Source organism: Alternaria ventricosa, assembly GCF_023758065.1.
Source record: "Alternaria ventricosa strain BMP 2768 chromosome Unknown scaffold_3, whole genome shotgun sequence".
Taxonomy (NCBI): domain Eukaryota; kingdom Fungi; phylum Ascomycota; class Dothideomycetes; order Pleosporales; family Pleosporaceae; genus Alternaria; species Alternaria ventricosa.
In genome coordinates, this window is record NW_026055683.1 from 2,069,122 (window position 1) to 2,095,410 (window position 26,289).

Consider the following 26,289-nt stretch of genomic DNA (forward strand, 5'->3'; position numbering starts at 1 on the left):
CGAAATCTTGTAATACAAATGCAGCACCAAGGATTTTTAAATTCATCAACAAACCATCCCGTTCTCGCACCTCCAATCAATCCTTCATCCCATCCTGTTCCATCCGACCCTCGCAAACCCAACCCAACATCCCCCGACATCGCCCCTCGCCCTCCGATATCGAACCACACCAAACAAGGTAACCCATCCCACCTCACGCTTTTCCGTTCCGTGCCTATCCAACGCCGACAACTTTTCCGCACATCGGCGCGCCCACTGTGCGACGCGACACTCACGCGCCGGCATCTCATCACGGTTCGCGGTGACAATTTTGCAAGACATACCCGTACCACCCCGTCACCCACGTCGCGGCGAACCCTGACAAAATCTATAACATAACACCAACTCACTTCCTCGCCGCGGGCGTCCCGCTAATCGAAAGCGGTAATAAGCTATCGCGCCCAACTCGCATTTGGCGTGTGGGCTTTTTTGCTTCTTCGACGTGGACGGGCAGTGGGGTCGGGATCTTGCTTTGCTTTTTTGGCGGGGCAGGGGCGCGTGGAGGGGCGCCACGCGACTGCCACCTGCTTGAGCCCTGACTAGGAAACTTTGAGCGTTGCTTTTGTTGGTGAGTAATTTTCTGGGTGGCTTGGTGACGTGATGGCGTGATGAATATTATGAGTCGTGAATGCTGAGGATTGGGTTGTGATCGTGTCTATTTTGGATAGCTGTGTCGTGTTAGGAGCGGTTTTCTCCGTTGTGCATTTGGGGAAGATGATGCGCGTGTGCCTGTTTGGTGATCGATTTCAAGTGAAGTTTCATACAGAGAGCGTGATGAAGTATTTCATGGTTCTATTCATGTAAGGTATCTATATACAAGTGGAAGCATCCAGCTTCCGAACGCCAAAGACTATGAAGGTATCGTAAGGTATCATATACAAAAGACAATCCGCTCAACAGCGAACTGTTCACCACCAGTCACCCTGGTCGTGCATGGCAGCGGCGACCTTGCGGAAACCAGCGACGTTGGCACCACCGACGAGAGATGGGAACTCGCCCTCGGCAGGGGTGAAGTACTCCTTGGCGGTACCTAGGCAGTTCTCGAAGCAGTCCTTCATGATGCCCTTGAGCTTCTCGTCGACCTCCTCGGCGGTCCAAGACAGACGCTGGGAGTTCTGGGCCATCTCGAGACCAGAGACGGCGACACCACCGGCGTTAGCGGCCTTTCCGGGTGCGTACCAGATGGCCTCGCCCTTCTTCTCGCGGCGGTGAGCCTCGAAGACCTCAATGGCCTCCTGTGTGCAGCCCATGTTAGAACCCTCAGCAATGAACTTGGCACCAGACTCGATGAGAGCCTTGGCCTCGTCCTCGGAGACTTCGTTCTGGGTCGCTGAAGGAAGAGCGACGTCGACCTTCTTGACCTCCTTCCATGGGCGGGCACCCTCAATGTACTTGAAGCTGTGGTTCTCAAGAGCAGTAAGGGCCTTGCGCTCCAACTTGAGGGCGGCGATCTGGTTGATGATCTCGGGGGTGAAGCCCTTGTCGTCTTCGGCGATCAAAGCGCCCTTGCTGTCGCTGAGGGAGATGACGGTTCCGCCGAGCTCGATGATCTTGAGCGCAGCGTACTGGGCAACGTTTCCGGAACCAGAGATGGCGACACGCTTGCCCTTGAACGACTCCTTTCCGCCTGAGGCGTAGTTGATCATGTGGTCAACGTAGTATACGAGACCGTAACCGGTGGCCTCGGGACGGATCAAGCTGCCTCCCCATGAGCCACCCTTGCCAGTGAGAACGCCCTCCCAGCGGTTGCGCTCTGCTCGGTACGCGCCGAAGAGGTAACCGATCTCGCGACCACCGACGCCGATGTCGCCCGCAGGTACGTCTGTGTCAGCACCTGTAATTTACGTAAGTGAAATGTTCCAAGTGGAGAACTAAGGACGCAGCGCGAACGTCGCCGACGGGGCAGTGCCAGACAGACGGGAAGATAAGGCAAGATAGACCCGCCAGATCTCGTTGGTCTGCTGTCGGAAGAGCATGCGAACCGTTAAAGGTGCATGCCCCACTGAGGCTGAAGTGAAGGGACGCGCTAGGGTCAAGACATACCGATGTGCTTGTTGAGCTCCCTCATGAAGGCAACGCAGAACTTGCGGATCTCGTTGTCAGACTTGCCCTTGGGGTCGAAGTCGCATCCTCCCTTACCACCACCCATGTTAACTGTAGTGTATTAGCTTGGTGTTTGTATGCGATCGACTCGGGTATGACGTACGGCCGGTGAGCGCATTCTTGAAGATCTGCTCGAAACCCAAGAACTTGAGAATGGATAGGTTGACGGTAGGGTGGAAGCGGAGACCACCCTTGTAAGGACCGAGAGCAGAGTTGAATTGCACGCGGTATCCCTTCTGGACCTGGCACTCGCCCTTGTCGTTCTCCCAGACAACACGGAACTGGATGATGCGCTCGGGAACGGAGACGACCTCGAGGGCCTTCTTGTATTCGGGGTTCTTGGAGAAGAGGGAGGAGGCCTCAAGGGTGGAGACGAGCTCTGTGAGGTGTTAGATAGGTCGCGGATATTGAGGAACCATTAAGTTGTGGTACAACTTGATGGTGCTGTGGTGAGGCGCAAACGTACCCTTCCTGGCTTGCTCAAACTCGGGCTCAGACATTGTGATGTTGGATATCTTGGGGACTGGAAGAAGATGTGAGGTGATGGAAATTGACACAGTCGAAGAGTCACAAGTTGATGGAGAGAAGAGGCAGGAGAGAGTGTCTGGTATATATAATTGCAGTCGGCGCAAGCTAGATAGTTCGCTGGGCCTGCGGTGACGGTGCGGAACAAAGTCGCACTCGATTTGAGTACGTCAGAGGCCGGGAGATTGGGGTGCTGGACCCGTCTCAGTGGTCAATGGGGTCTACTGCACGCCATGTTGATGCAAACCATGGTGTGCACTTTTTCCACTGATAAGGATCTGGCCAATGGGCGGGCGAGGACAAGTATCGCGGGGTGGTTGCACGTGAAGTAGCGGGGGCTCCGGCCACTCGAGGCTCGTGGCGGGCGGTAATAGTCGAGAGTCAAACCATGGGAGGCGACGCGATGCCGACGTCGGCGGGCGCGCGACTGAGTCTTGTTACGTTGGGCTTTCGCCTAGTGGCGTGTCAGGGTAAAGAGAACAGGCAGGGAGAGTGGGAGAAGCCGGAATGTGGGCGTGAGCTTGGGCCACGGAAGACTGTCTTGGCGCTGCGGCCGCTGGCGACCTCCTGCTGCGGAGATGCCGGACATCCTCACCTTTGTATGCGACGTCAACCCACAAGCTTAAAACCTATACGATATAGATATAACCTCAGCCTCTTTGCGACATTGCACTGCCTCAATCTCTACCGTCGCGCCCTCCGTCATGCGCATATGCGCGCATTGCAGTCATTGCGCTGCAAGATCATGACTTGAGACTCGATGGCGGCGTAACAATATCGACATAGTCATGCATCGGAAATAGGAATAGATGAGCATGCTCCATTTCTACATTTGGTGACATGTGAAAGAAATCGATTTCCCACCCTCCACGCGTTGACCCCCACGCCCGACATCTCTGCCTCCACACCGAGCACGCTCACGGGCAATCGGTAGGGTCCCAATCTGGAGAAAAATTGCACGTCAGTAAAAGCAGCGGGATGAGAGTATTGACATGGCTGCGTATGCCAGGCACCCAAAGGAACTCACCGGTCACCAGGTATTCGTCCAACCCGTCCATCATGTCCATGTCGCCATCCTCGATTACGAAGCCTCCAATCTCCGAGTTCTCGACGATTCGCTCCTTCTTCACACTCTTGGGTAGTGGAACATAGCCGTGTTGCAGACTCCAGCGGACTAAGAGCTGGCCCGGAGTGCACGAATACTTCTTGGACAGGGCAACGATCTTTGGATGCTTCATGCGCAAGGCTCGGACCAGCGGCGCGTAAGCCTCTACGACAATGTTGTGTTGCTGGCAAAAGGAAGTAATGTCCTTCCGCCTAGTGTACAAAGTTAGCACAGTTTTGCATGCAATGCAGTCCCTACGGGGAACTCACGTATTGAACGGGTGAACTTCGATCTGGTTAACCGCTGGAGGAACCCGGGGGTTGGAATCCAATAGCTCTTGCAACTAGCATATCGTCAGTGATTGACTTCGGCGACGTCAAATGTCCGGTGACGCTCATGACTATACTCCAGAGTCCAATGAGGGCGACTACAACGACTTTCCTATCCTGGGTGTATGTTCGCACTAGAGACTGAATCCGGGCCTTCCCGAGACAACTAAAGCAAAAAGACGGGAACCAGGGTCTACTTACATGTTTGACACCATAATTAGAGACGCCTCCAATCTTGACTTCGCCGTCATGGATTGCGTCTTCGACCGCTCTCCAGCTGTCGAGACGCGCCTGCTTGCCGCCATATGGGGAGTGCAACAGAAATAGGTCAATGTAGCCAAGACCTGCTTCCTTGACAGATTTCTTGATGGCTTTGCGGGCCGTTTCGTATGCGGAGTTGGACGCTAGCTTGGAAGTGAAGTGGATGTCTTCGCGCTTGAGCGACTCGGTGTTTGCATCACTTGCGAGAAAGTCTGAGATGGCTTTGCCAGACTCCTTCTCGTTATGGTACATCTGAGCTGAATCGATTCTGTGTACGCGTCATCCGTCAGCCGTGTGAAAGCTTGGTCTCGTGATGCTACTCACCCTCGATAGCCAGCCTGCCGTGGTGAGCATTATGGTTACTGATCATCAGGAACGGCAAAAGCATACCTCGAGCGCCCAGCGGACGGCTTGATAAGTCTCCTTACCGGACGTCAGATAGACGCCGAGATGAATTGTTGGCATGGACAGGCCATTGGAAAGCTGCCACTGTCAGACACGGGCGGCGTCTAGTACGGTCTTGTCGACGCACCTTGGTCCGCGACGCCAATGAGAAGGAAGATTGTGCCATGTTCACTGCTGGGGGCTATGTTGTGCATAGACGAAAGTAGATGTGCGATGCTGCAAGAGGCAAGCCACGATGGCAGCAGAGTTAAATGGTGTTCCTCGGCGAACTGGTTACATCATGGCCCGTCACGACCGGGGTGTGAACTTTATTGTGGAGGCCTCATCGTGACGAGTCTGACGACTCTGTCACGACTCTGACATGTCATGGCTGCGCAGCGTCCCTTGTCTGTTGCAGTTGGAGTAAGAATGCGTTGCACGCACAAAAGCAAAACGGGCCATATGCGCCCGCAGGCTATAGGCTTCACCAACCCGTGGACTGCATCGTGCGGACGGTGCCTGCCGATTGGGGCGCCTGCCCCCACCTCCCGATGTCCTCGACTAGCCCTCGCTGCAGCAGACCCGACCATCCAGTGCCCTGTCGTACAGTGTCTCGTTAGCCACGTAGGACAGCCTCACCGAGGGCGTGCGGGCTTGGATGATCGGCGAGGAACTATTCTTCTTCGGCGGGATGCGCTCGTGAAGCTGGAGGGGACGGGCAGCGCATTGGTGGGCGCCCTGGTATTGTGGCTCGCCGGACACACGAACATCCGTTTTACATGCCATGGCAGTGGATCCCCTACCGCGATTGACGAGATCTATCGCCCGGGCGTTTGGAGGCGCCTGTCACTCTAGTCATTCTAGCCAGACTCAAGCATGACAAAAACAACCCGGCACCCTCAGAAGGGCTCAGTCGCAAAGCCGGCTCGATGCGCCTGCAGCTCGGCCGCTCCGTCGGTCTCTGCCACTGTCTTGGGTGACCAAACGGCCATCATCGCGCAGCAATATGTACAAGGAACAGCAAAAAGGGGGGCAGCGGTCGGCTGAAGCGCACACAAGCAGCCAACGGCAGCGCAGATAGCGCAGTCTTGACGACACTTGGTTCACTACAGAGTTTTTGAATAGACCGCCTCGGGAGCCGTCGACCTGGCCGCCGACCCGCGAACTGCGCAGCCACCATCGCCGGCTCCACCAGGCCCTGTGCTGCTGCTCATTGGCCCGACGCGCTGAACTTACTGGTTAATGATCAAGGGAGCCGGAGTGGCTCGACTTGATCATCGCCAGGATTATTCCAAAATCGCAGCCATCTCACGGAGGCTTCAATAATTCCTCGCAAGGTTAGCAGGGCGGCGTCGACCGAAGCCACCCCATATAAGCAACTTCTCAAGCCTCAGCATCCGTATACTCAACCTCCCCATGTATAAAGCATCTTATCGCGCCCGCTATCGATGCTACCAGAACACCAAGCAACAGACACTGCAGCAGCCTTGAACTAGCCGCCCACTCGGTCGTTTCGTCATTGATCCTGTTCCTCGTCTCATCCTGCCTAAACCCTGAGACCCTGGCTCCCTTGGGCTGCTGTTAGCCAGACCCGACATTCTGCACCGGCACGTTTATTTGACAGTGGTTGCACCCAGCTCGGTAAGTTGCGAGCTGCGAGTACACAAACTGGTGTTCTCCTCCAGCCAACCAACCAGCTGTGCTGACTTTTGCCGTTCCTGCAGTAGCTTGCGCTGCCCTCATCATGACAAGTTTACCCGGCTTCACCACAAACTTCCCCGCGGGATACCCGACCTTTCAGACTCGTGGTGGAACTTTTGCGCGCGGCAGCACCTCCTCAGGAGGCTCGCCATCTGTGCCAACTGCCTCTTCTGAGCCTCACTTCGACATCTTCGACTGGCACCCTGCATACCAAAGTTGCCAGCGCTATTTCCTCGACCATGCGCAGCACGACAACGGTGTGCAGGCAGTGTGCGCCCTCATCAACATCTGCCTGCCCTTCCAATGGACGCAGACTCCCCTCATGAACGCCTCAGGACCGCTGCCTCACTCGTCGGGCGCTGCTGCATACAACATGCCCTGGCCCCGCCAAGGCCCCGTCACCAACTCGCGAGGCCAGCCGGCGCCGGCATGGGTCTCCCTTGTGCCCTTCATTCGACGTCTTGTCATCACGGGAATGGACAGTCCAGGCATCATGCACGGCTTCTTTGGCGAGGACTGGAGGAAGGGAGTCGGCCCAATGCACGAGTGTGAGCGTCGCAACTACCTTTTCGCAGCCAAGAGCGTGGGTTGGGCAAAGGTCAAGTGCCAGTACGACATGTCGCCACACGAGTCAGTACCTTTCCTGAAGCCATTGCAGGAGGTCCAGCTGGCCGAGATCGAGGGGGCCGAAAAGACGTGGAGTCAGTGGCTCGCAATGGAGGACTGGATGGTGGGCCCACGGGCACCGGATGCGGACGAACAGCTACAGGATGCCCCTCGCCGTCCATCTTGAAGCTTGGCGTGGAGTATGGCGTTGTCTAGTGCACGATGGTCGTCAGCATCACGACCGTAATTTGCGTCGCACCAAGACGTGTGTGGATTTATTTGGGTTGGCGAGGGCTGGGGTTAGCGGTCAGTCTTCAGCGATCAGCACTTCGCGCCATCGCTGCGCAATGGTTGTACATGTCCCACGACATGCGCGAGAACGCTTCTATCATCCGGTAGTAATGTAACTATTCCAATACCATCAATGTTGTGTATTAAACTTGACGGCTTGTGTTCCCCGCGCCATCATTTCTTAACTTTCAATTTAAGACACGAACTCCGATCCATAGAAAATAATTTGGGGAGCTTGGCGTAATATTCCTTTTGCTGAACAGACGCGTTGGAAGGTTCGCGGGTTCTGTGCGCTGTCCGCATCTGTGCATCGTGCCTGCCAAGGAACATCGGCCAACCTCAGCTAAGCACGACCACCTTTGTTCCTCGCCAGACCACATCCCATATTCTTTTTCTTGTCAACTATCAGCCCAACGTCCAGGGCGCATTGTTAAACTACATGGGCTATGGAGTCCATGGTCAAGGAATGGACGACTTTCTTGGACAGGTGCCTCGAGCGCCGCGTCCAACCTGACCTGTTCGCTGCAGCCGTCGCGCAGCTGCACGCGAAGTCTCCACTGCCTGGCCGGAAGCTTGCTGCTCTGGTCCTTCGACCACGCGTTGCAGGATCCAACAGCGTCGACCCGCGCTCGATAGTCTTCCTCGAGCAGTTACTAGCGCTTAAGAAGGTGGATGCTTCTGATGTTCTAACGCTGACGTTCTTGTACTCCAAGGACCGCCTTCCGGTCAAGACAGGCGACGAGAAACCTACCAAGGAGCCGCAATGGGACAATCCACCAGAACTCGAGGAAATCGTCTTCCACCGCCTGCACAAGGCTTTTGCTGCCGAGGAACGGCCTATCAACAATACCGAAGGCTTGCGCACGCTTATTGTTGTAACAAGATGGATGCAGGCGATGATCACTTCGCATACCAGTGATAGTATGATTCAGGCCATGGCTGGTATCCAACAGCCACAACAACACTCTATCAACGTCCGGGAAGGACTTGCGATGCTTGTGATTGGCATAATAGAAAACTCAAGAATTCTGCGGATACTGAATAATCCCAAGGGGAAAGGTAAGCGCATCTCTAATTGTTCTGATGTTTGTACGATGTTTTCGAACGGGTTTGCTCAAGACTTAAGAAGTACACTACTCACATGGATTAGATGTGCGCAAACATTTTGTCCAGTCATTCTCTTCATTCATCCCATTTCTATCCAACAACTCGGGCGGATCGCATCAGTCGTTGCAACTAGCTGAAAGACTTGAGCTCTCGCAAAAACGACACGACTTTTATGAGAAGCTTCCCAATATGAACGGAGAGGGAAATGGGAACGCCGGTCTCGAAGTCGCTGCACTTCAGCTCGATGCCGTGATGGAGCTTCCACAAGTGAATACACGAGCCGGTCTCTACGTATTTTTGAATGCCTTGGTACGTCTTTCAGCTGACGATATAGCACGTTGCTAACATTTCAAGCTTGTCGCGCGGCCTCTTACTGATGATTTCATCATTATCAATTATCTCCATTCGCGATACAAGGTAGGCCAGAATCGTTTGATCTCGAAGGAATGCTAATCTCCGTCAGCTGGAAGCACAAAACATGGCCACGGACTTGATTACTGCCGCTTTCGATGTCCTTGCCAACGCCATGTATCGCAGTGAACCAACGCAGACGATGTTTCCCCTGAAATCGTTCCTGATCAACAAAGTACCTTTACTCCTCGTACAAATCTCCGGGTCGATATTCCCGATGACAACAGAAATGTGCGTCACCCAAGCACTCAGTCATGTGGATCCCCATGCTTTCCCGTCTTTCTCGCAGGGGTTCGACGATATCATGGGAAGTAACAACTCGCTCTCTGATGTCAAGCAAGACTTCCTTAACGCTTGCGCGCTCCATGGGCTCATCCCAGCCGGTGCTGTAGAGCGGTTGCTTGGTGAAGCTCCTATGCAAGGTCCTCCATCGAAGAGATACGAGAGGAAGGAATTACTAAGCCAGTGCAAGTCGAACTTCGACAAAGTCAGCACATACATTGACGAGCTTGAGAGCCTGGACGGAAATGCCGGGGCCATCGTCGCTGCTGTCACAGATGTAAGACATGAAACAAAGGGTTGCGAGAGGGACCTACTGATGTGATGACAGTTCATAGCACATCTTTGCGAAACACAAACAACTATGTACTTGAAGCAACTGTCCTCGTTGATATTCAGGAAACCGCAAGCGATGGATGTCATGCTTCAATTCACTTCGCCGGCAAGCATCCTGCGACCACTATGCCAATTCCTCGATGAGTGGCACTACGACAGCGATCAAGGTTTGCTTCATTACATGGTGCAAAGATCTGTGACTAACGAATATAGGTGAATACCAACCGGTCTACGACGAGTTCGGCGCAATACTTGTCCTCGTTATGGCCTTTGTATATCGCTATGATCTTACATATCACGACATTGGCATCCAGCATAATACATTTATCGCCAAGCTCATGAAACGCGGTCACCATAGCATGCTCCCCCATGAGTTGAGCGAAGAACAGGGCAAGCATCTCGGCAACTGGCTCAAAGGGCTCTATGATGCCGACAAGGAAGGGCTAAGCAATGAGGTGTTTGCATCCTGTCGGCCACAGGATTTCTATCTTATAGTTCCGACACTTTTCAGGCAGACTGTCGTGGCATGCTCGACAGGCGTACTGTCATTTGAGTCGGTCAAAGGTGGCTTGGAATGTAAGCTTACCCCGATGTTCTCGTCCAACTCAACACCACTGACTCGATTTCAGATCTCGGAGAGACTTTCCTATTGCCATCTTTGATTGAAGGTCTCACGTGGATGGCCTCCTACGCGCTTCTTCAAACACACAAGGACCTCGACTCAATGATACGCATTTTCAATGAAATCATACTGACTACTCCTTCTTCTGGCGACGCACAAACTATGCACTCGACTATAATAGCGATGGTGGCTAGTCGCCTGGAGAAATGCTTCCGTACGCTACAGCGGCGCGAGCCAAATCGCACGACACTTGAGCCTTTCATCCAGGCGATCAAAGTGCATGCGCACTACGAACGTTCCATATACGCTAGCTTAAAGGAAGTGGACCAGTGGACGAATGCGCCGAACAGCACTCTGAACACGTCTCTACGGCATACAATACAACAACTATGTCAATGGGCTTCGACTTCGTCGTTACAGCCGAACCCACCTGGCTACACACATCGCCAAATCTACGCATCGCTCAAGATGCTTGGTGCCACCAGAACGCTACGCGCAATCATAGATGAGGTAAAAGCGCAGACCGATGCTGGCAACGGAGCCGCCGCGCTTGACATCGGCGTGTCCATCATCTGCGCCCCGACCGTTGAGGACAGTCCCATCACAATAGACTGGGTGGGAAGCTCGATACCAGCGCCGCCTCAACAACGAACCCGAATGAATCTCCGCGAGATGCTCAAGCAGGAATTCGAGAACGCAGCCAATCTGGTCGCGACAGATCCTCTGACTGCAGAGACGATAGTGCGTCTACACCGCCGAGTAGAAGCGCACTTTGCCTCCCTCAGCGAAGCCGGCCTCCAGGCACCACCCATCAACATACCGAGTGTCAACATCGGGGATATGCAATCGCAAACTATATCCGATGATCTGAACCGAGCCATCGACGATGCAGCAGCCGCGACGGTGGTAGACGACATTTCCAATATGGATAACAAAGCGCTGCAACGCAGTATGGACGAACTCACTGGTGCCGAAGGCTTGGACCTGTCAAACATCGGCATGGGCAATGGCGATACAGGCGCAGGCGATATGAGCACAGATCTAGGTAGCTTACCTGGTATGGATCTGGGTGACATGGGTAGTATGGGCATGGATATGGATATGGACATGAATATGGATATGGGCGGTGGCGGAGGAGATGACGACTGGGGCTTGGATTTCGATAACATGTAGTGAGTGTTTGAGGAGCGCTCTTCATGGAGTCGGTATCTAGGCACGTAGATTATCTTTTCAAAGGCAATGTTTGGATAAGCGCCTGGGCGAAGTTGGATCGGAATCGTTGGGTTATCACAGATTATTTCTCATCGTATTTTTAAGGCGCCCTGCAATCAAATAGAACACACATGATATCAAATACTCCAAGGCTGATTCGGTATACATCGTGTATGACTGTACCGAGGTAACACTACTAATCCCAAACCGGCAAGAAGTAAGGATAGAGGGGAGCGGGGGTTGTACCTGCAGCTGCATAACTCCGGCAAGGATTGCCCCACCATGTTTCCCGACGGTGACGTTCGGTCACTCAGCTTGTAAACAACACCTCCATAACCTTTGGAATTCCACCACGTCCTAATCTTCAATTACCTAGCGAACAACTCTCTTCTTACTCTAAACCTACATCGAGGACTCGTTGATCGAATACATTGTCCGCGGTTGGAGGTTGAGAAGAACAAGTAAACAGTAAACAGCAAACAGCAAACATGCCATACGACCTCAAAGGCAGAAATGTGCTTATTACCGGTGGATCGGCGTGCGTATAATACACCTTCCCATACCATGTTATGACGGTTACTGACACGCTCTCTCCCAGCGGCCTCGGCGAACTCCTCAGCACGACGTTTGCGAGTGAAGGTGCCAATGTAGCGATTAACTACTTCAATCGTATTGAGCCCGCGCAGAAGGTTCAGAAGGCTTGTCAAGAGCATGGGGTTAAGGCTGTTATTGTTAAAGCGGTGAGTTTGCTTGTTTACTTAGGTAGGGGTGATGTAGTGGACCTACTTGGAAGTAGAGATTTGGGACTTAGGATTTGGAAAGAAAACATGCTAATATGAGATAGGATATGACGTCGACGGATGAGGCGAAGAGAGCTGTCAAGGAGACGATTGAACAGCTGGGAGGGCTGGATGTTATCATCGCCAATGCAGGCTGGACGCGATTCTCCGAGTGGAAAGATCTCGATTCCATGAGCGAAGAAGAGTGGGATAAGTGCTGGAATGCAAACGTCAAGGTACCCAAGGCATTACTGTCCGAGGCGAGGAGCACGTTCGATGCGAATCCAGATGGTGGACTGATGATCACTACGGGCAGTATTGCGGTAAGTCGTCAATCTCCCTTATCTTGCCACAACTACGGACTATGGGTTTGATGATTGAGTACTAATCCCGAATCACAGGGTGTCAGCCAAGGCGGCTCCAGCATGCCCTACGCCGTCACCAAAGCAGCACAACTCCAGCTCGTCAAATGCCTTGCCGTCACCGTCGGCCCCAAGATCCGCGTCAACACCGTTCTCCCAGGCTTACTGTTGACCGAATGGGTAAGGATGCAGAAGCTATCCTGTCGTCTCATGCTGACAGTCACGCAGGGCCTCAAGTATAGCAAAGAGAAGATCGAGCAGCTCACAAATGCTGCAGCACTGAAGCATGTAACTTTCATGGATGACTGTGCTTCGGCGTATGTCATGTTGGCGAAGAATACTAGTATGACTGGTATGCGCATTCAGGTTGACGCTGGACTCAACATCCAAGGCGCGTAAGAGTATGATGTGGAAGTATCCACTATCGAAGATATTCTTCGGTCTAGCAATGAATCTGATAATTGTCACGGCCTGTAAACATGTCACTCACTGCCTCGGTGAGGATTGGTCGCGGAAAAGCAAGACCTCGGCCGTGGGTGGAAGGGTGACCCCACGGCGCTAATTCAAGCTGCAGGGCACCTCACGTCAATTCCCCGCGCCCGAACCTCCGCATCTCCGCAGAGCTTCTGGAAATCAACACCATGACTCCCCAAACTTCATAGCCAGAAACACGCCATGTCTTCTTCTTGTAGTACCGTATCCAGAGCAGCCCCGCGTTTGTCGCGACGGTGTATGCGATGCGGCGAGCGGAGCGCCAATTGCCAGCCTGCTCGGCGGCGCTGGATGAGCAGCGTGCGAGATGCGCCAGCTACAAGACCCAAGACTGCCATCTTCTTCCCTGGTACTTCTTCCGCGCTTCCAAACATTTTGCAGCTCTAGTATACTAAGCAATATCAGGCCAAGGCGTACAACGCGTGGGAATGTGCACACCGTGGCTGCAAGCCTTCCCCAAGACGGCGAAACCCATCCTCGAGGAGATTGACGAGACCCTCAAACTCCCCCTTACCAAGACAATAGAGTCTGGCACCAATGCCGAACTCACACGAACCGAGAACGCGCAACCTGCCATCATGGCAACCTCGATCCTGATACTGCGGATACTGGAGAAGGAGTTTGGCTTCAAGACTAGCGAGCGCGTCGACATCACACTGGGCCACTCGCTCGGCGAATTTGCAGCCCTCGTAGCAGGTGGCTACCTCACCTTCCACGACGCCCTGAAGATGGTGCGGCGACGAGCCGAAGTAATGAGCAAATGCAGCCAAGAAGCTGTCGCAGAAGAAGGCGGCGAGTTCGGCATGGTCGCCCTCGTCTGCGAATCCGAAGAGCACATGCAATCCCTCATCAACGGCATCCACGAGTTCCTCGCCCTAGGCTCCAAAGCCGATTCCCACGACCACCTCCCCGCCGTCCAGCAAGTCGCCATTGCAAACCTCAATTCGAAGAACCAAATCGTCCTCAGCGGCAGCATCACACGCATCAGCACGCTCCTGACCAACCTGCGCCAATTCGGCGGCCACGACCCCCGCCATGTACGACTTAAATCCGACGCCCCCTTCCACAGCCTCCTCATGAAGCCTGCGGCCGAAACAATGAAACGCATTCTGCACAAGCCTACAGAAGACGGCCGCGATATCATAACATGGCCGGGCATCATGCCGTGCATCTCAAACGTGTCCGGCAAGCCCTTCCAAGACAAAGAGCAGTTGAAAGACTTGCTAGCGCGGAGTTGTGTTGAGACGGTGCAGTGGTGGAAGAGCGTCAAGTATCTGCACGAGCAAGAGAAGATTATGCGGTACGTGGGTATTGGACCGGGGAAAGTGGGCAGGAATCTGGTGGGGAAGGAGGTGGGTATGAAGGGAGCTGTTAAGGGGGGTGGGGTTTGGGGGATTACGAGTCCGAAGGAGATGGAGGAGGTGGTTAGGGCGTTGGACGATACGGAGGATGTGGATGGGATTGAGGTGGAGTGATTAGTGGAGGTAGGATGGAGATGATCATACGAGGGAGGGCGATGAAGAAGGGAATTCTTGATGTTAAAAGCGTACAGATATACCCCAGTGTAGCGACTTTAAAGTTAATGGAAAGTGTTCGTCAAGGTGCGTTTTTCGTTCAGTTCTGATCTGCCAAGGCATGTCTTGCTGAATATGCCCTTCGTCGCTCCTTCCTCCACTAATCACCCACATTCTGGACAGTGTCTTCTACCCACAACACTGCAACCTCGTACCACACGCACGAACACGCACAATGTCGACGTTGCAGGAACAGCCAAGCCCATATTCTAGAAAGCCAGACAGCGGGTTTAGACGCGACAAGTGACAAAAGCAAGCATTACCTTTGCATACTTTATGCAGTCACAAAGCCATCGCAATCACACCGCATACCAAAGTACGATCTCGATGGCCAGCCCGAATCAATACCTGGCCCCAATTTGAGTCAGAGGCGCACTCTATTCGAGTTGATCACTTTTGCAAAATCAGTCAACCCACGTCGACTGACTTGTCGGTAACAGATGTTCATACGACTGTTACAGCTAGCCGGATCCGCACGATATCAACAACAGACACGATGCCCAAAATGTTTTATCACATGATGGCGAAAGCGGTGGTCAAGATGTGTTGTAGCTAATCGGGCCGCTCAGCATTGCCGATTGACGCGTCGTGTCAGATCTGGAGATCCCTGGTCATTCATCAACACCTCCTCCTCTGCAACCTCAGAGTTTAGCGCGGCGCTAGTTGGTGTGCTCAGGACGATATCAGTTCCGGTATCTGCCCGACCATCTTTCCTCTTGGAACATGAACATCCTCCTCACACTGCCCGGTGTATCGGTCGATTCATTGGCACTTTCAGCACGACCTTCGCCGCATCCTCCGGCAATTTCTAGCCAACATGCTACCCGACAACATCTACAACAGCTATCTTGAATACAAAAAAGACACTAATACGTACATCAACTGGCTCTGCAGCACTGCAACACGTATAGGCTTTCCGCCGCCCTACAAGTCATCGTTGGAATCAACGGCATCAAAATCACAGGCCCGGAAAAAGAAGAAGCTAGAAGAGCGAGAAGTCAGTATTAGCGGACTGATTGCATGTGCGGAGGCAATCGCCGAGAAACCGCCCAAGCAATTCGTCGTTCCTGTATACGCTGCTCAGTGTGCAGCACGGGCCATCAGACAACGGAAGAAGTCGTCGCAATGGCATGAGAGTCAGGTTGATGGGTTGGATGGAATTGAGAAGGTAGTAAAAGAAGAAGATAACGCCGGTCATACTTTCTTCACTGAGACGCTGGAGCATACGCTCAATATCTTACGACCGTTTATACGCAACGCGCAACACGGCAACAAGACTGGTGACAAGGCTCAACGACATGATTCTATGGATGATATTACCAATCGCTTCAGCAAGCTTGAGATTGAGGAGTTGGCTGATCAGGAAGTCGAGAGTGCTGCGATTGCTGTCGCCGAGAAACCGCCAGCAACGTCACGGATCACATACGTTGTCGATAACAGCGAAGAAGAGCGCCAAGTCGCTATGGAATCCCTTCTACATGATCACTTACGAATCAAACAGGCCATCCGCAAGACATGGCAGGAATATTTGTTAGACAGAAACCTTGACCTCATCACGACCGCGGCAACAACTCAAGCCGGGATGCAGATGCTCCGGAGTCTCGTTCACGAGTTCACGATGCAGTTCCCCGGACTTAACTCGATGGAGACATTCTGCTTGAACTATCTTCGCAAACGCAAAGACATCCGATCAGGTTCCGAAGAAGCTATTCCGGTAGATACGAGCGACGCGGATATCCAGATTCCAAAGCACGTGGCCGAATTCGGCTGCCTAGACACTTATACCACTATCCGGCATGCGTTGAGTCGTTTCTTCCAGGCTGAAAACTACGGCGGTCAATACCGAGCAATGGAGCTTGTGCTTCAAATCGGCTATTTTGACAACTACAAAACGGACATGCCTGCCCTCCAACCACTGGTCAACGCCCTGGAAGACATCTTAGGCATGGACGTCGACGGAATGGGCAGCTTCCAAGATCCTCCCATTATGGACAACTTCACTCAACTCTGGCGAGAGTATCTCCAGACTTTATACTCCGCTCCCAAACCGGAGGGACAAGAAAAGAGGGAACTTCCTGATCTGAGCGTGGAACTGGTTCTCTGTACGGATCTATACCTGAAGGTACAAGAGGTCGTCGTACTTGCCGAGCCAAACATCATAAGAGACGACTACAAGAATAACTGGGCAAACAAGAATTACTATCAGAATGACAGCGACTCTGGTCATTACCTGGAATTGTTAAAACAATACCCGTTCACATCCAATCCAATCCGCAAAACACTCACCTCTTTCTTCCGAAGCGATGCAGACACAGCAAAGGTTGTAGAGTGGCATACCACAGAAATGTTTTGGGGTCGACGCGCCATGATGAAAGAAAAGATAACAAGTACCAGGATAAGTGGAAGAGAAGAATGCGTCGTTGGAGTCTTTCGTTGGGATTGGCCACGATATAACCCGTTTCTAGCTGGCCTGATAGCCTTTGTCGTCGCCCAAGCTGTTGATGAGTTCAATACGGTATATCAGAACCACAGCGGCAGCCCGGTTGCGACGGCACATCTCTATAACTACCTACGACAGGCTCACAGCGTGATAGCCTCATCCCCCTGCACGCCTGTGTTGGCAAAGGAGTGGCCAGATATGGAAACCTATCTCAAGATCATGGGCGACAAGAGTGTATTCGGTGGCGATCGACCGTGGACTCTGCGACATTGTTTGCAACGTATATTTCTGGCACACGGTCGCTCCCTTTCTAGCCTCGCTCGCAATTCACACAGCGCCAACGACTGGGTAGTCAAAACCAAAACCAGACTGCAAAGCCATAACACGCCCATCATAGATGCTCTTTGTGAAGGGGGAACGCAGCGACGAAACTTTCTCAACATCACGAACAAAACCATACAAGAGGTCATTCAGCGTGAGGCCACTCGCCGTGCAACCACCTCTACAGGACAAAGTAAATTCTCCATCAAAACCCTGACCGGATATCTCACAGCTTTTCGCCGCACTCTGCAGTACGAAATACCGCGAATGCATTTCATGCACTCTCTACTTGCCATAGTGGCTCACTGGCTTCACATTCAGCTAAAAGGCCCCTTGAGAGCTATCTCGGAAAATGAACATGGCTACACACCGGCCGCGTGGGACAACGATGACACTATACCATTACACATTATCTGGCATGAGAGTCGCCACCAAGAGAGAACCAGTAGCCTGAACTACGAAACGAGAAAAGTGGACTCACAGCCGACGTACAAGGCGGCGAATTTTATAAAAGAATGGTTGGATAGCAATCCAAGGGGATCGCCATCTGGTTCGCTTGCCACGAGAAAGTTTGAGGAGATGGTAAAGTACGTATATCCTAGCATCAATCATTGCGTGTACGCAAAAGACGAAGCTAGTTACTAACCATCACAAAAAGGGCGTTCCACTGTATAAACCCCCTCGACAAAGAGCAAGAAGAGTTTCACGCTCAACACTGGGCCGAGTGGGTACTCGCCGATGAAGAAGCGGTGCAGAAGTCTGCAGATGAGGTTCTACACCGAGAAGGCATGATGGAATTGTGTCTGCCACCTTCGTTCCGTGAACTCACCGCCAGTCCCTCAGCAGCGGAAAGCTCGCCCAACCTACCAGACGAGGAAACCAACACGCAAAACCAGCAGAACGAGATATCTACAGCCGATGCAAACAAAGCTGCATTCGAAGGAATACTCCGGCTTTTGCGCCAGGCTAGAGCGGACAACGATCAGAGCAAGACGGCGGGGTTGGTGCAGGAAGCTTTTGCCAGGCTGGGCGCGCTTGGAGGGGATCATACGTTGCCCCCGGAGGATCATCAGGAGATTGTCAAGGCTGCCGAGGAGTTCATGGGGAAGGGGGTGAGTAAAGATGGGAAGAGAGTTTACTATATTCGTGTTGGACAGGCTGCTCAACAGCCTTAGAAAGCAAAGGCGCTAATATGGGTGTATAATAACGACGAGAGAAAGGTACTCGCAGTCAAATGAAGAGTACTTCATGAAGTCGGGACGTGGTGCCAGTCGCTGGTCGTTGTACGAAAGGTTTCAGAAACCTTAGGTTTGAAGCACATAGTACGCATGGAGAATACATACCATGACAAGACGCTGAAAAGTGATAGCAGTGAGTTAGTAGACAAATCGAACCCCGTTCGCCCACATTGCTCCTTGCGTCACACTCTTTGCATTACCATGATCCACATACACATCCATATCAAAGGCCAATAAGGTATTTAGGTGAAAATGGTGATTTGATCGAATCTAAGGCCCGGTCCATATACCCGTGGACCCAACACCAACACGGTCATGTAATCTCTTACTCCAAAACACCTCCTATCTACCTGTTCAAACTCAACAACTCCTCAACATACCTCCTCGCATCAATCCCAATCCCCTCGGCCAACCCCTTGGGTCCCCACCCTGCCGCACTCCCTCCCATCCTCTCATTCCTCGACGTACTCCCGCCTCCCATACCAAGACCACTCCACATGCCACTCGCAAAGCTACTCGAGCTCTTCGCACTATGCGCTGTGGTATCCCTCGCCCTCCTCACAAGGAACGCTTCGCGCAGTTCATTGGAATTGAACTGGCCAGAGCCATGCCCTGAACCGGCGTTCTCGTTCGAAGCATTGTTCTGCGCGGTGTCTTCGTTGGAGACTTGCGAGGGGGGCAGACGCATCCAGACGACCCACCAGCCACGCGAGGTTTTGCATGTGCGTTCTATCTCAGAGAAATTGCGGCGCGTACCCGCTACCGTAGCGAGGATCTGAGAATGTACGTTCAGGGCTTCGATTCTGCTCCAGCCGAGCGAACTCGTGCTGTTGCTGCCCAGGCCTTCGGCGAGGAGGGTGCCAGGATCGGGGATATTGGGCAGGCTGGAATGCACGGTATAGGTACGTGGGTCGTAGACGAGGTCATAGATGGTTTGTGTGTTGGGGCCAGAGGCGGGACCTGAGCCGCCGGTTGAGGCTTCTGTTGTGTAGTGGTTTGAGACGGCGTGGAGACGCGCGGCGACGAGGGCGGGGGAGGTGCTCTTGTCGAGAGAGCGGTGGAGGGGCGAGAAGAAGTTGTGGATGTCGCGGTAGAAGGATGCGACGCCGAGGGAGTGGGTGCGGTGTTCGAAGAGGAAGGTGTAGACGAAGGGACGGTGCTGTCATGGGTGTTAGTAGGGGGTAGGAGTCTGGAAGTGATGCGGAGACTTACAACGTAGACAACAGGTCGTAGCCGTGATAGCTTGTTCTCTGTTGTCGGCTCCACCTTCATGTCTCTCTCGTACTGCGGAGTCGAGTCCGAGTCGCCGTCTTCTGTTTTCAGTGAAGCTTCTCGCCTGTCGACTTCCACATGTATGGTCCGCAGCGGGATACGGATGTTCCAATCGCCCTCTCCATTCTCGTCGTCGATGTCTAGGTCCTGTAAATCGCCTTTGAGTCCGACAAGAAAATACCCATCGTTCTCTAGACGTATTTGTTGCTTCATCTTCTCTTCCGCTGGATCCACATCAGGTGTTGGATCTACGTAGCGCATCGCTGCTGGTGAAGGCGTCCGTTCACGTGCCGGTGGTGGTGGTGCCGGAGTTGGAACACTAGGTTCCGATGTTTCGGCGCTCTTCTTTCCACCCCATGCTGTCCCATAGCCAAGTGTCATGTATTTCATCCATGTCTCGGTGTCACCCAGAGACGCCAGCATTGGCTTGGACTCAGGCGCAGTCGAGTCGGTTTGGGATTTGTTGTTTTGGACGGCGGCGGATGCCTTGTCAAGAGAGTTCTCAGCTGCTTTGACGATAGGCGGAGGGATACCCGGTGGCAGGGAGCCGTTGCTCGAGGGAGGGAAACGCGGCCTTTCCTCTTGTATCGGAGGCGATGGCTCTTCTGGTTCGGGTTCGGGCTTCAGATTTCTCCTCCGCCGTTTCCTGCGATCAGATGTGGGGTTGTCTCGTACGCCGTAAGCATACTCGCCGTGAGCGTATATAGTCTCTACCCAGTGAGACAAGTCTCGTAATGACTTCCTGCTCACAGCTCCCAGACCCGAAAAGACAACGCCATCTGCGGCATGGACGTTCTTTCCGACTCCGATCCAGGGCTCCAGCTCAGAGACTTCGAGTGTCTTCGGGTCTGTGGATGTCTTGGCTTGTTGCAGTGGTGATGCTTCGCCGAAGCGGGACACCATGACATCGACGAGACCTGATGTTCTGCGTGCGAAGTCTTCAAGTACGTCTCGCTCGCTGCTTCCCCACTCCTCCTCGCCAACGCCCATACCCAGCTCGCCACCTGCTGCCAGCTTCATGCCACCGTATATGTCCACCGCAGGGCTACCATGTAGGAGCACGTCCCAGCTGCTCGCAAATCGCGACCAGTACTTGTCGAGTATGCTGCAGAACTTGGCACGGCCATGTTTGGAGAACATGTTTTCGAGTGTGGAGCCATGATGTAGTAGGAAGACGGACTGGGCGCGTACGAGTTGCTGAATCAGAAGCGCAGGCGGGCTGACTTCGCGTGACGAGTATTCGATTATGGGCTCGGTGGTATCGGTGCTCGAGTCGGTTCGTGTGAGGCCGCCGGTTGGGGGAAGTTGGGTGAGATCAATGGACTATGGTGGTGTTAGTCGTAGTGTTTCTGAGCACGTGGGCATACATACTGCCAATATCCACCATCCATTCTCCAGTTCGCGTAAAACGATGCGCGACTTTTGTGTTTCCACAGAGTCAACCGCTTCGCCATTGGAGAAACTCCTACTCTTGGTTAGCTGAAGACGCGGAAAGAGCTCGCCTGCATGCGTCCTACTTCGCAAAGCCTACCATGCCCTGAGCTAGCCCGACCTGGCGAAGCTTCTCATTCTCTTGCTCGCGCAACTGCTCCTCCCTCTCTGTATCGCCATCTTTTAGCTTGGAGCGCGTCTTGGCGGCCTTTGAGTAGTAGAAGACAATCTGCTGGTGGAAAGTCTCATCTGATGTTCCGAGCGAGGGATTGTATATGGCTAGAAAGGAGAGCTGCGCCGGGACGACCTTGGGAACCGCTGTGGAAGACATGTGTGCATTCTGCGAAGGGCCTGGTCGCGCGGCGCTTCTGGTGGATTTGGGTGATGGATGACTACGTCACGCGTGCGGAGGAGACGCGGAGGAGAAGACAGCCAGCGAACGTGCCAACGCGCAACCCCAACAACGAGCGGTCGTCGTGGCCTATTTGTATTCCATAGTCAGGCACTGCAGTCCATCGCGATGCGGCGGCCGGGCAGCAAGGATCCCTCCGATTGTCGTGGTCGAGATGCCCCACGGGATCACGATCGCAACGTCCAGACCCTGCGGCGCGGCTTTTGTCGCCGAGCTTCCTCACCTCTGAACCATGATCTGGAGGCTGCGCAGCCCCGTCCGCTCCTTGATCGCCACTTCTCCCTGCCGATGCAGCTCTACCTCTGCTCCCGCTCGGACGTCGGAGCCATTGCGGATTCTCTTCTGTGGCTCTGACGCCTTCAGCATCGCGTCACTGCGCGCCGTAGCAGACGCGAAGCGGCATGTGCCGGGCCTCATTGAGAGCATTGATGTCATCCACCGACCAGCGAAGCCTACCGGACGGGGTCTGAAGACGCTGAGAGAGGGTAGGAACATCTCTTGACTATAACAAAACATCAATTGACACGTTACAGTACCCATCAAACACGTAGCTACCGAAGAGCTCAACCTGCCCACCCATGTGATCGATACCTTCACCGGCTGGACTCCACCCACCCCCATACATGTCGTCATCGCCGTATCCTTCGGCCTCCTCGTCCCACCGAGAATCCTCAACTATGCGCAATACGGCGGTCTCAACGTGCATCCCTCGCTGCTCCCCGATCTGCGTGGCCCAGCACCCGTCTCACATGCCATACTGAAGCGGCGGCAGTACACCGGTGTCTCTGTGCAAACACTGCATCCAAGGCATTTCGACCAGGGTACTATCCTTGCCCAAACCCCCATGCCTGGCTACGAGATTGCCCTTCCTACCGAACCTCGTCCTGAGACGGCTCAGATATTGGAGCAACGGCTTGCCGCGGCTGGAGCAGAAATGCTCGTAGACGTCTTGAAGGAACGGAGATTCGTACCTCCGCATGAGGATGTTGGATGGTACGCTCATTCCGATGGTCCTATCGATCACGCACCGAAAATCACAAAGCAAGATCGCTTTGTCGACTTTCGAAAACACTCCCTGGCAGACGTCATCGCCAAACGAAACGCACTTGGCGACTTGTGGTGTCTACTACCCACCGGTGATCGTCTGATAATCCACGACATCATACCTCATAATCCGGACGAGTCCCTATTCTCCACGATGGAACCTGGCCTCTTCGTAGATTTGCAGAATAAAAACGTGCTTATGTTCAAAGGAGCATGCGGCAAAACCGGACACGGCCTACAGAGTACATTGCAAGGGCACAAGAAGGGTCAGGGAAACGCGAAGTTGTTGCAGTTGTTCGGTCCTTCAGCGAATACAAGTGTAGGAACTGATGCGCTTACGAGCACCTTATACAGAGTTATCTGACAGTTTGCTCCGACCATTCCTCTTTGGCATCCTGGAAGTCTTCAATCTCTTTCATCACCCTCACGCTTTTCGACATTGTCTCAACCTGGTTCAGTACTGATGTGAAGCCCGCCGAGTCCGAAGTCTCGTAGAACAGCTTTCTCATCTTTCCAGTACTGCTATCGACTGCCTCGTTCAGCGCTCCTAACAACGACAAGACATGCCCGTCTTTGTTGGACTGAGTTGCTTTCGTGTCGTCGACGAAGCGAGCGAACTCCTGCGTCCATCTGCTTATCTCGTTCTTCAGCTCTTGCGTCTGCTGTTTACCCTCTGCTGTCGATTGGAAGATATGCGGTATGGAGTCCTGCAGCTCCTGGTTTGTAGGCGCCACACTCGTCAGGAAATATGGCTTCAAACTCTTCTTCGGCTGTGCGTGTCGCTGTTTGAACGCCTCGTATTCTCTTGCTCCGAAAGCACGGCGTTCAATGTTGAGCGCGACAGTGGCCGCTGGTAGGTCGACATGGCGTCTCAGACCCCTACGACGAGGTGTGCTCTCCGCACTAGATTGGTGTTCCCAAGACGTTACACCGCCAACCCCTCGCACGGATACTCTTGTTGAGGTAGGTCTGATATACGCATCTGCTGTGGGCGTCCTATATGGCAAAGCAGACATGGCGCACATGCTCACTGAAGGAACCCCTTTTCCATGTTGTTTGATGGGACCAGAGGGTTCGCCAATTGACGAGCCGCTCAATGAGTATGCAGCGACATCGAGTTGATCATGAGGCTGTTCCGTGCTCTGCATTGTGGTCATCCGCAGTTCTTCTGCAATCGAACTCGGTGATTCGTCAAACATGGAGCCGCTCGGTGAGTTTGCAGTGACATCGACCTGGTTCTGGGACCACCCCGTACTTCGTTTCGCTTTCATCTGGCCTTGTTGTGGCCTGGCAGTCGTATTGGTGAGCATGACGTGCATCTCCTCCACCATACTTCGAATTTCAGGATCTGCAACTGGATTGCGCAATACGTTGTCTAACAGAGAGTGCGTTATATCGTGGTTCTTCTTGCTATTAGCATTCGCGAACGCAGTGTTTGCCCTGAAGACTGATTAGCCCATGTCCTCCTACGGTCAAAGGCACGACGCTTACCAGACTATCGAGGTCAACATAAGATTTATCGCATCAGTGTGCGACTTTAGCTTCTCGCGATACTGTTGCAAGGATTGCTTCTCGCGGTCCCACCGCACTCTCTGCCAGTTGACCTTCATGCTCTTTCTCACATCATACAGCGTGCGCAACTTCGTGTTTCCCTTGTTCGCTTGGATCTCGACATCGCGATACTTCTTCGTCACAGTGTCCAGCTCCTGCAGTGTGGAAGCACATGACCCAATCATCATATCCAACTTCTCTTTGAGCGTTGACCCCCCATGTTGTAAACCTGGTCTTGCGAGTACGTCTCCGGATACGTCCTTGAGGTGATCCAAAGCGCATCTCAGACTAAAGAGTACCCCCTCAAGCTCTCTCAGGTCATGCGATGCAGCCTCTCTTCCAGAGCTGAGGGTCGAATAAAGATCGTAGGCTAATTGGCTGAGGAGGACTAGATGATATCAGCACTCTTGCAAAGGACCACACATTTGTACACATACTTATATCTCCGATCGAAAAGCCGAAAGACATCGTCTCCAAGATTATTTGCAGTGTGAGAAAGGCTGTTGTGTCACTCCGGTTGAATGCAATGGGAGTGGGCGCGCGCATGCGGCTGACACGACCCCACCTGGCAAGGCACAAGGCTGTCCTGGAGCCTGCTTGCACTCCGAAAGAGACTTCGCACAATCTCTCTCTTTTAATTTCTTCGACTCATTGACCGCAATTCACAGCTCGCCGACTTGTCGCATGCGATGGCCACCACAACGCCCCCAGTCGTCCCTACGGACTCTCGCAGAATCGTAATCAAGGGTCTAGAGAAGGCCCAAGATAATGAAAACACCGACCAGGCCGGAGATGGAGATGTTTACCTAGAGGCATCGACGTTCTCCATGATCATGCACGAAGAGGAGTCGTTGAGTGACCTTTGGAATCGGATTGAAGGTTGCTAAGCTACGTTCCTGGCATTCGAGCATTGTATTGACGTTGAACAGGTTCGGGCTTCCACAAGCCTGCTCTTATAACGATAGGCGACATAAGCCATCGCGAAGATGACCCCAGACGTATCGTCAGCGCCCACGAAGAAGTCGTCGTAGTCGCGGACGACCAGATGTCCACCAACAACACAATCAGAATGACAGAGTCACTAGTCTCACACGCCAACGCTCATCACGGTCACATAATCGACTTCAATATTACTCCGACACTCTCTTCAAAACGCGCGGTAGAGGTCGGTGGAGGGTTTCACCTATCTTTGGAGCGGACCCCAAGAATGCCAGACGATAACAAGCTGCATCAACTGCCAGAATCACTGGAAAGCTACGATCTGTTCAGCGTGGACGCCTACTCCGACCGTCTACCAGACAACATCAAGGACCGCGGCGGCGTATTCTTCCCCATGTGGCAGCGGGAGGCAATGTGGATCAGCTTTACGCCGACAAAACACAAGTGTGCCGTCCGCGTCTTCATGGGCCATGTCAACACCGTCTCCGGTCTCACGATGAATGAAACAGCTAACCAGCAAAGTGACAAGGTCGAGCAGGACTACATCGTTATACCAGGGCAGCGATGGCTAGATGGTATCTGTGTAGCGCCTGGTGTTGTTCGCCAATTCGTTGCTATGCCACGTACGTTCTTGACTCCGTTCACAAAAGCATGGACTAACTAGATGAAGTTGGGTCTGGGTACACTGTTGAAGGCCAAAAGACTTCAAAAGAACAACACGGTGGGCTTCAACTGGAGATCACACCTGAAATGGTTCCCAAACTACGTCTGTGGTCGGAAAGCAAACACGAGTATATTCTAAAACAAGGCCCCAGTCCTCGTGGTAGTCTTTCAGAGAACAAGACTCCTGAAGAGCTGGGTTGCAAGATCAGTGATGTGTTGAGATGCTACCCGACTGATAGTGCTTGCGAGGAGCGACTCAAGGTGAAGCATCTCGCAAAGCCGGGAGAGGCCATTGAGTGTGTTGTAAGTTCTTTCAGTAGAAATACCCGGACCTACGGCTAACTTGGGTGTGAAAGGCGTTTAACATACTGCGCAAGTCCCAGGATACGCTTGAGAATGAACAAAGTAGACAGCGAATGGGGGGCCTTAAGAAGAAAGCCAAACAAGTGAGACAGGAGAT

General features: G+C 53.2%; 8 protein-coding genes across 8 annotated transcripts; 4 read left to right on the top strand and 4 right to left on the bottom strand.

Annotated features, from left to right (window-relative positions):
* Positions 1 to 947: 947 nt before the first annotated feature.
* J4E93_002654 (uncharacterized protein) lies at positions 948 to 2,642 on the bottom strand (the record flags this gene model as incomplete). Its single annotated transcript, XM_049340596.1, has 4 exons — positions 948 to 1,873; positions 2,083 to 2,193; positions 2,246 to 2,521; positions 2,609 to 2,642. 4 exons carry the CDS (start codon positions 2,640 to 2,642, stop codon positions 948 to 950), a joined length of 1,347 nt encoding a protein of 448 aa, XP_049202918.1.
* A 942-nt stretch (positions 2,643 to 3,584) lies between these two features.
* On the bottom strand, positions 3,585 to 4,614 carry J4E93_002655 (uncharacterized protein; the record flags this gene model as incomplete). Its single annotated transcript, XM_049340597.1, has 3 exons — positions 3,585 to 3,984; positions 4,042 to 4,115; positions 4,303 to 4,614. 3 exons carry the CDS (start codon positions 4,612 to 4,614, stop codon positions 3,585 to 3,587), a joined length of 786 nt encoding a protein of 261 aa, XP_049202919.1.
* Positions 4,615 to 6,490: 1,876 nt separating this feature from the next.
* J4E93_002656 (uncharacterized protein) lies at positions 6,491 to 7,240 on the top strand (the record flags this gene model as incomplete). Its single annotated transcript, XM_049340598.1, has 1 exon — positions 6,491 to 7,240. The coding sequence occupies one exon, from the start codon at positions 6,491 to 6,493 to the stop codon at positions 7,238 to 7,240; it is 750 nt and encodes a 249-aa protein (XP_049202920.1).
* Positions 7,241 to 7,790: 550 nt separating this feature from the next.
* NUT1 (mediator complex subunit) lies at positions 7,791 to 11,272 on the top strand (the record flags this gene model as incomplete). The annotated part of the gene is made up of 7 exons (XM_049340599.1): positions 7,791 to 8,403; positions 8,495 to 8,760; positions 8,806 to 8,868; positions 8,915 to 9,421; positions 9,518 to 9,644; positions 9,691 to 10,053; positions 10,107 to 11,272. 7 exons carry the CDS (start codon positions 7,791 to 7,793, stop codon positions 11,270 to 11,272), a joined length of 3,105 nt encoding a protein of 1,034 aa, XP_049202921.1.
* A 1,525-nt stretch (positions 11,273 to 12,797) lies between these two features.
* On the top strand, positions 12,798 to 14,419 carry J4E93_002658 (uncharacterized protein; the record flags this gene model as incomplete). The annotated part of the gene is made up of 2 exons (XM_049340600.1): positions 12,798 to 12,804; positions 13,350 to 14,419. The coding sequence occupies 2 exons, from the start codon at positions 12,798 to 12,800 to the stop codon at positions 14,417 to 14,419; spliced, it is 1,077 nt and encodes a 358-aa protein (XP_049202922.1).
* A 640-nt stretch (positions 14,420 to 15,059) lies between these two features.
* On the top strand, positions 15,060 to 17,924 carry J4E93_002659 (uncharacterized protein; the record flags this gene model as incomplete). The annotated part of the gene is made up of 2 exons (XM_049340601.1): positions 15,060 to 15,066; positions 15,331 to 17,924. 2 exons carry the CDS (start codon positions 15,060 to 15,062, stop codon positions 17,922 to 17,924), a joined length of 2,601 nt encoding a protein of 866 aa, XP_049202923.1.
* A 939-nt stretch (positions 17,925 to 18,863) lies between these two features.
* J4E93_002660 (uncharacterized protein) lies at positions 18,864 to 21,551 on the bottom strand (the record flags this gene model as incomplete). Its single annotated transcript, XM_049340602.1, has 4 exons — positions 18,864 to 19,676; positions 19,730 to 21,112; positions 21,161 to 21,254; positions 21,307 to 21,551. 4 exons carry the CDS (start codon positions 21,549 to 21,551, stop codon positions 18,864 to 18,866), a joined length of 2,535 nt encoding a protein of 844 aa, XP_049202924.1.
* A 1,481-nt stretch (positions 21,552 to 23,032) lies between these two features.
* On the bottom strand, positions 23,033 to 24,007 carry J4E93_002661 (uncharacterized protein; the record flags this gene model as incomplete). The annotated part of the gene is made up of 2 exons (XM_049340603.1): positions 23,033 to 23,579; positions 23,700 to 24,007. The coding sequence occupies 2 exons, from the start codon at positions 24,005 to 24,007 to the stop codon at positions 23,033 to 23,035; spliced, it is 855 nt and encodes a 284-aa protein (XP_049202925.1).
* Positions 24,008 to 26,289: the final 2,282 nt, after the last annotated feature.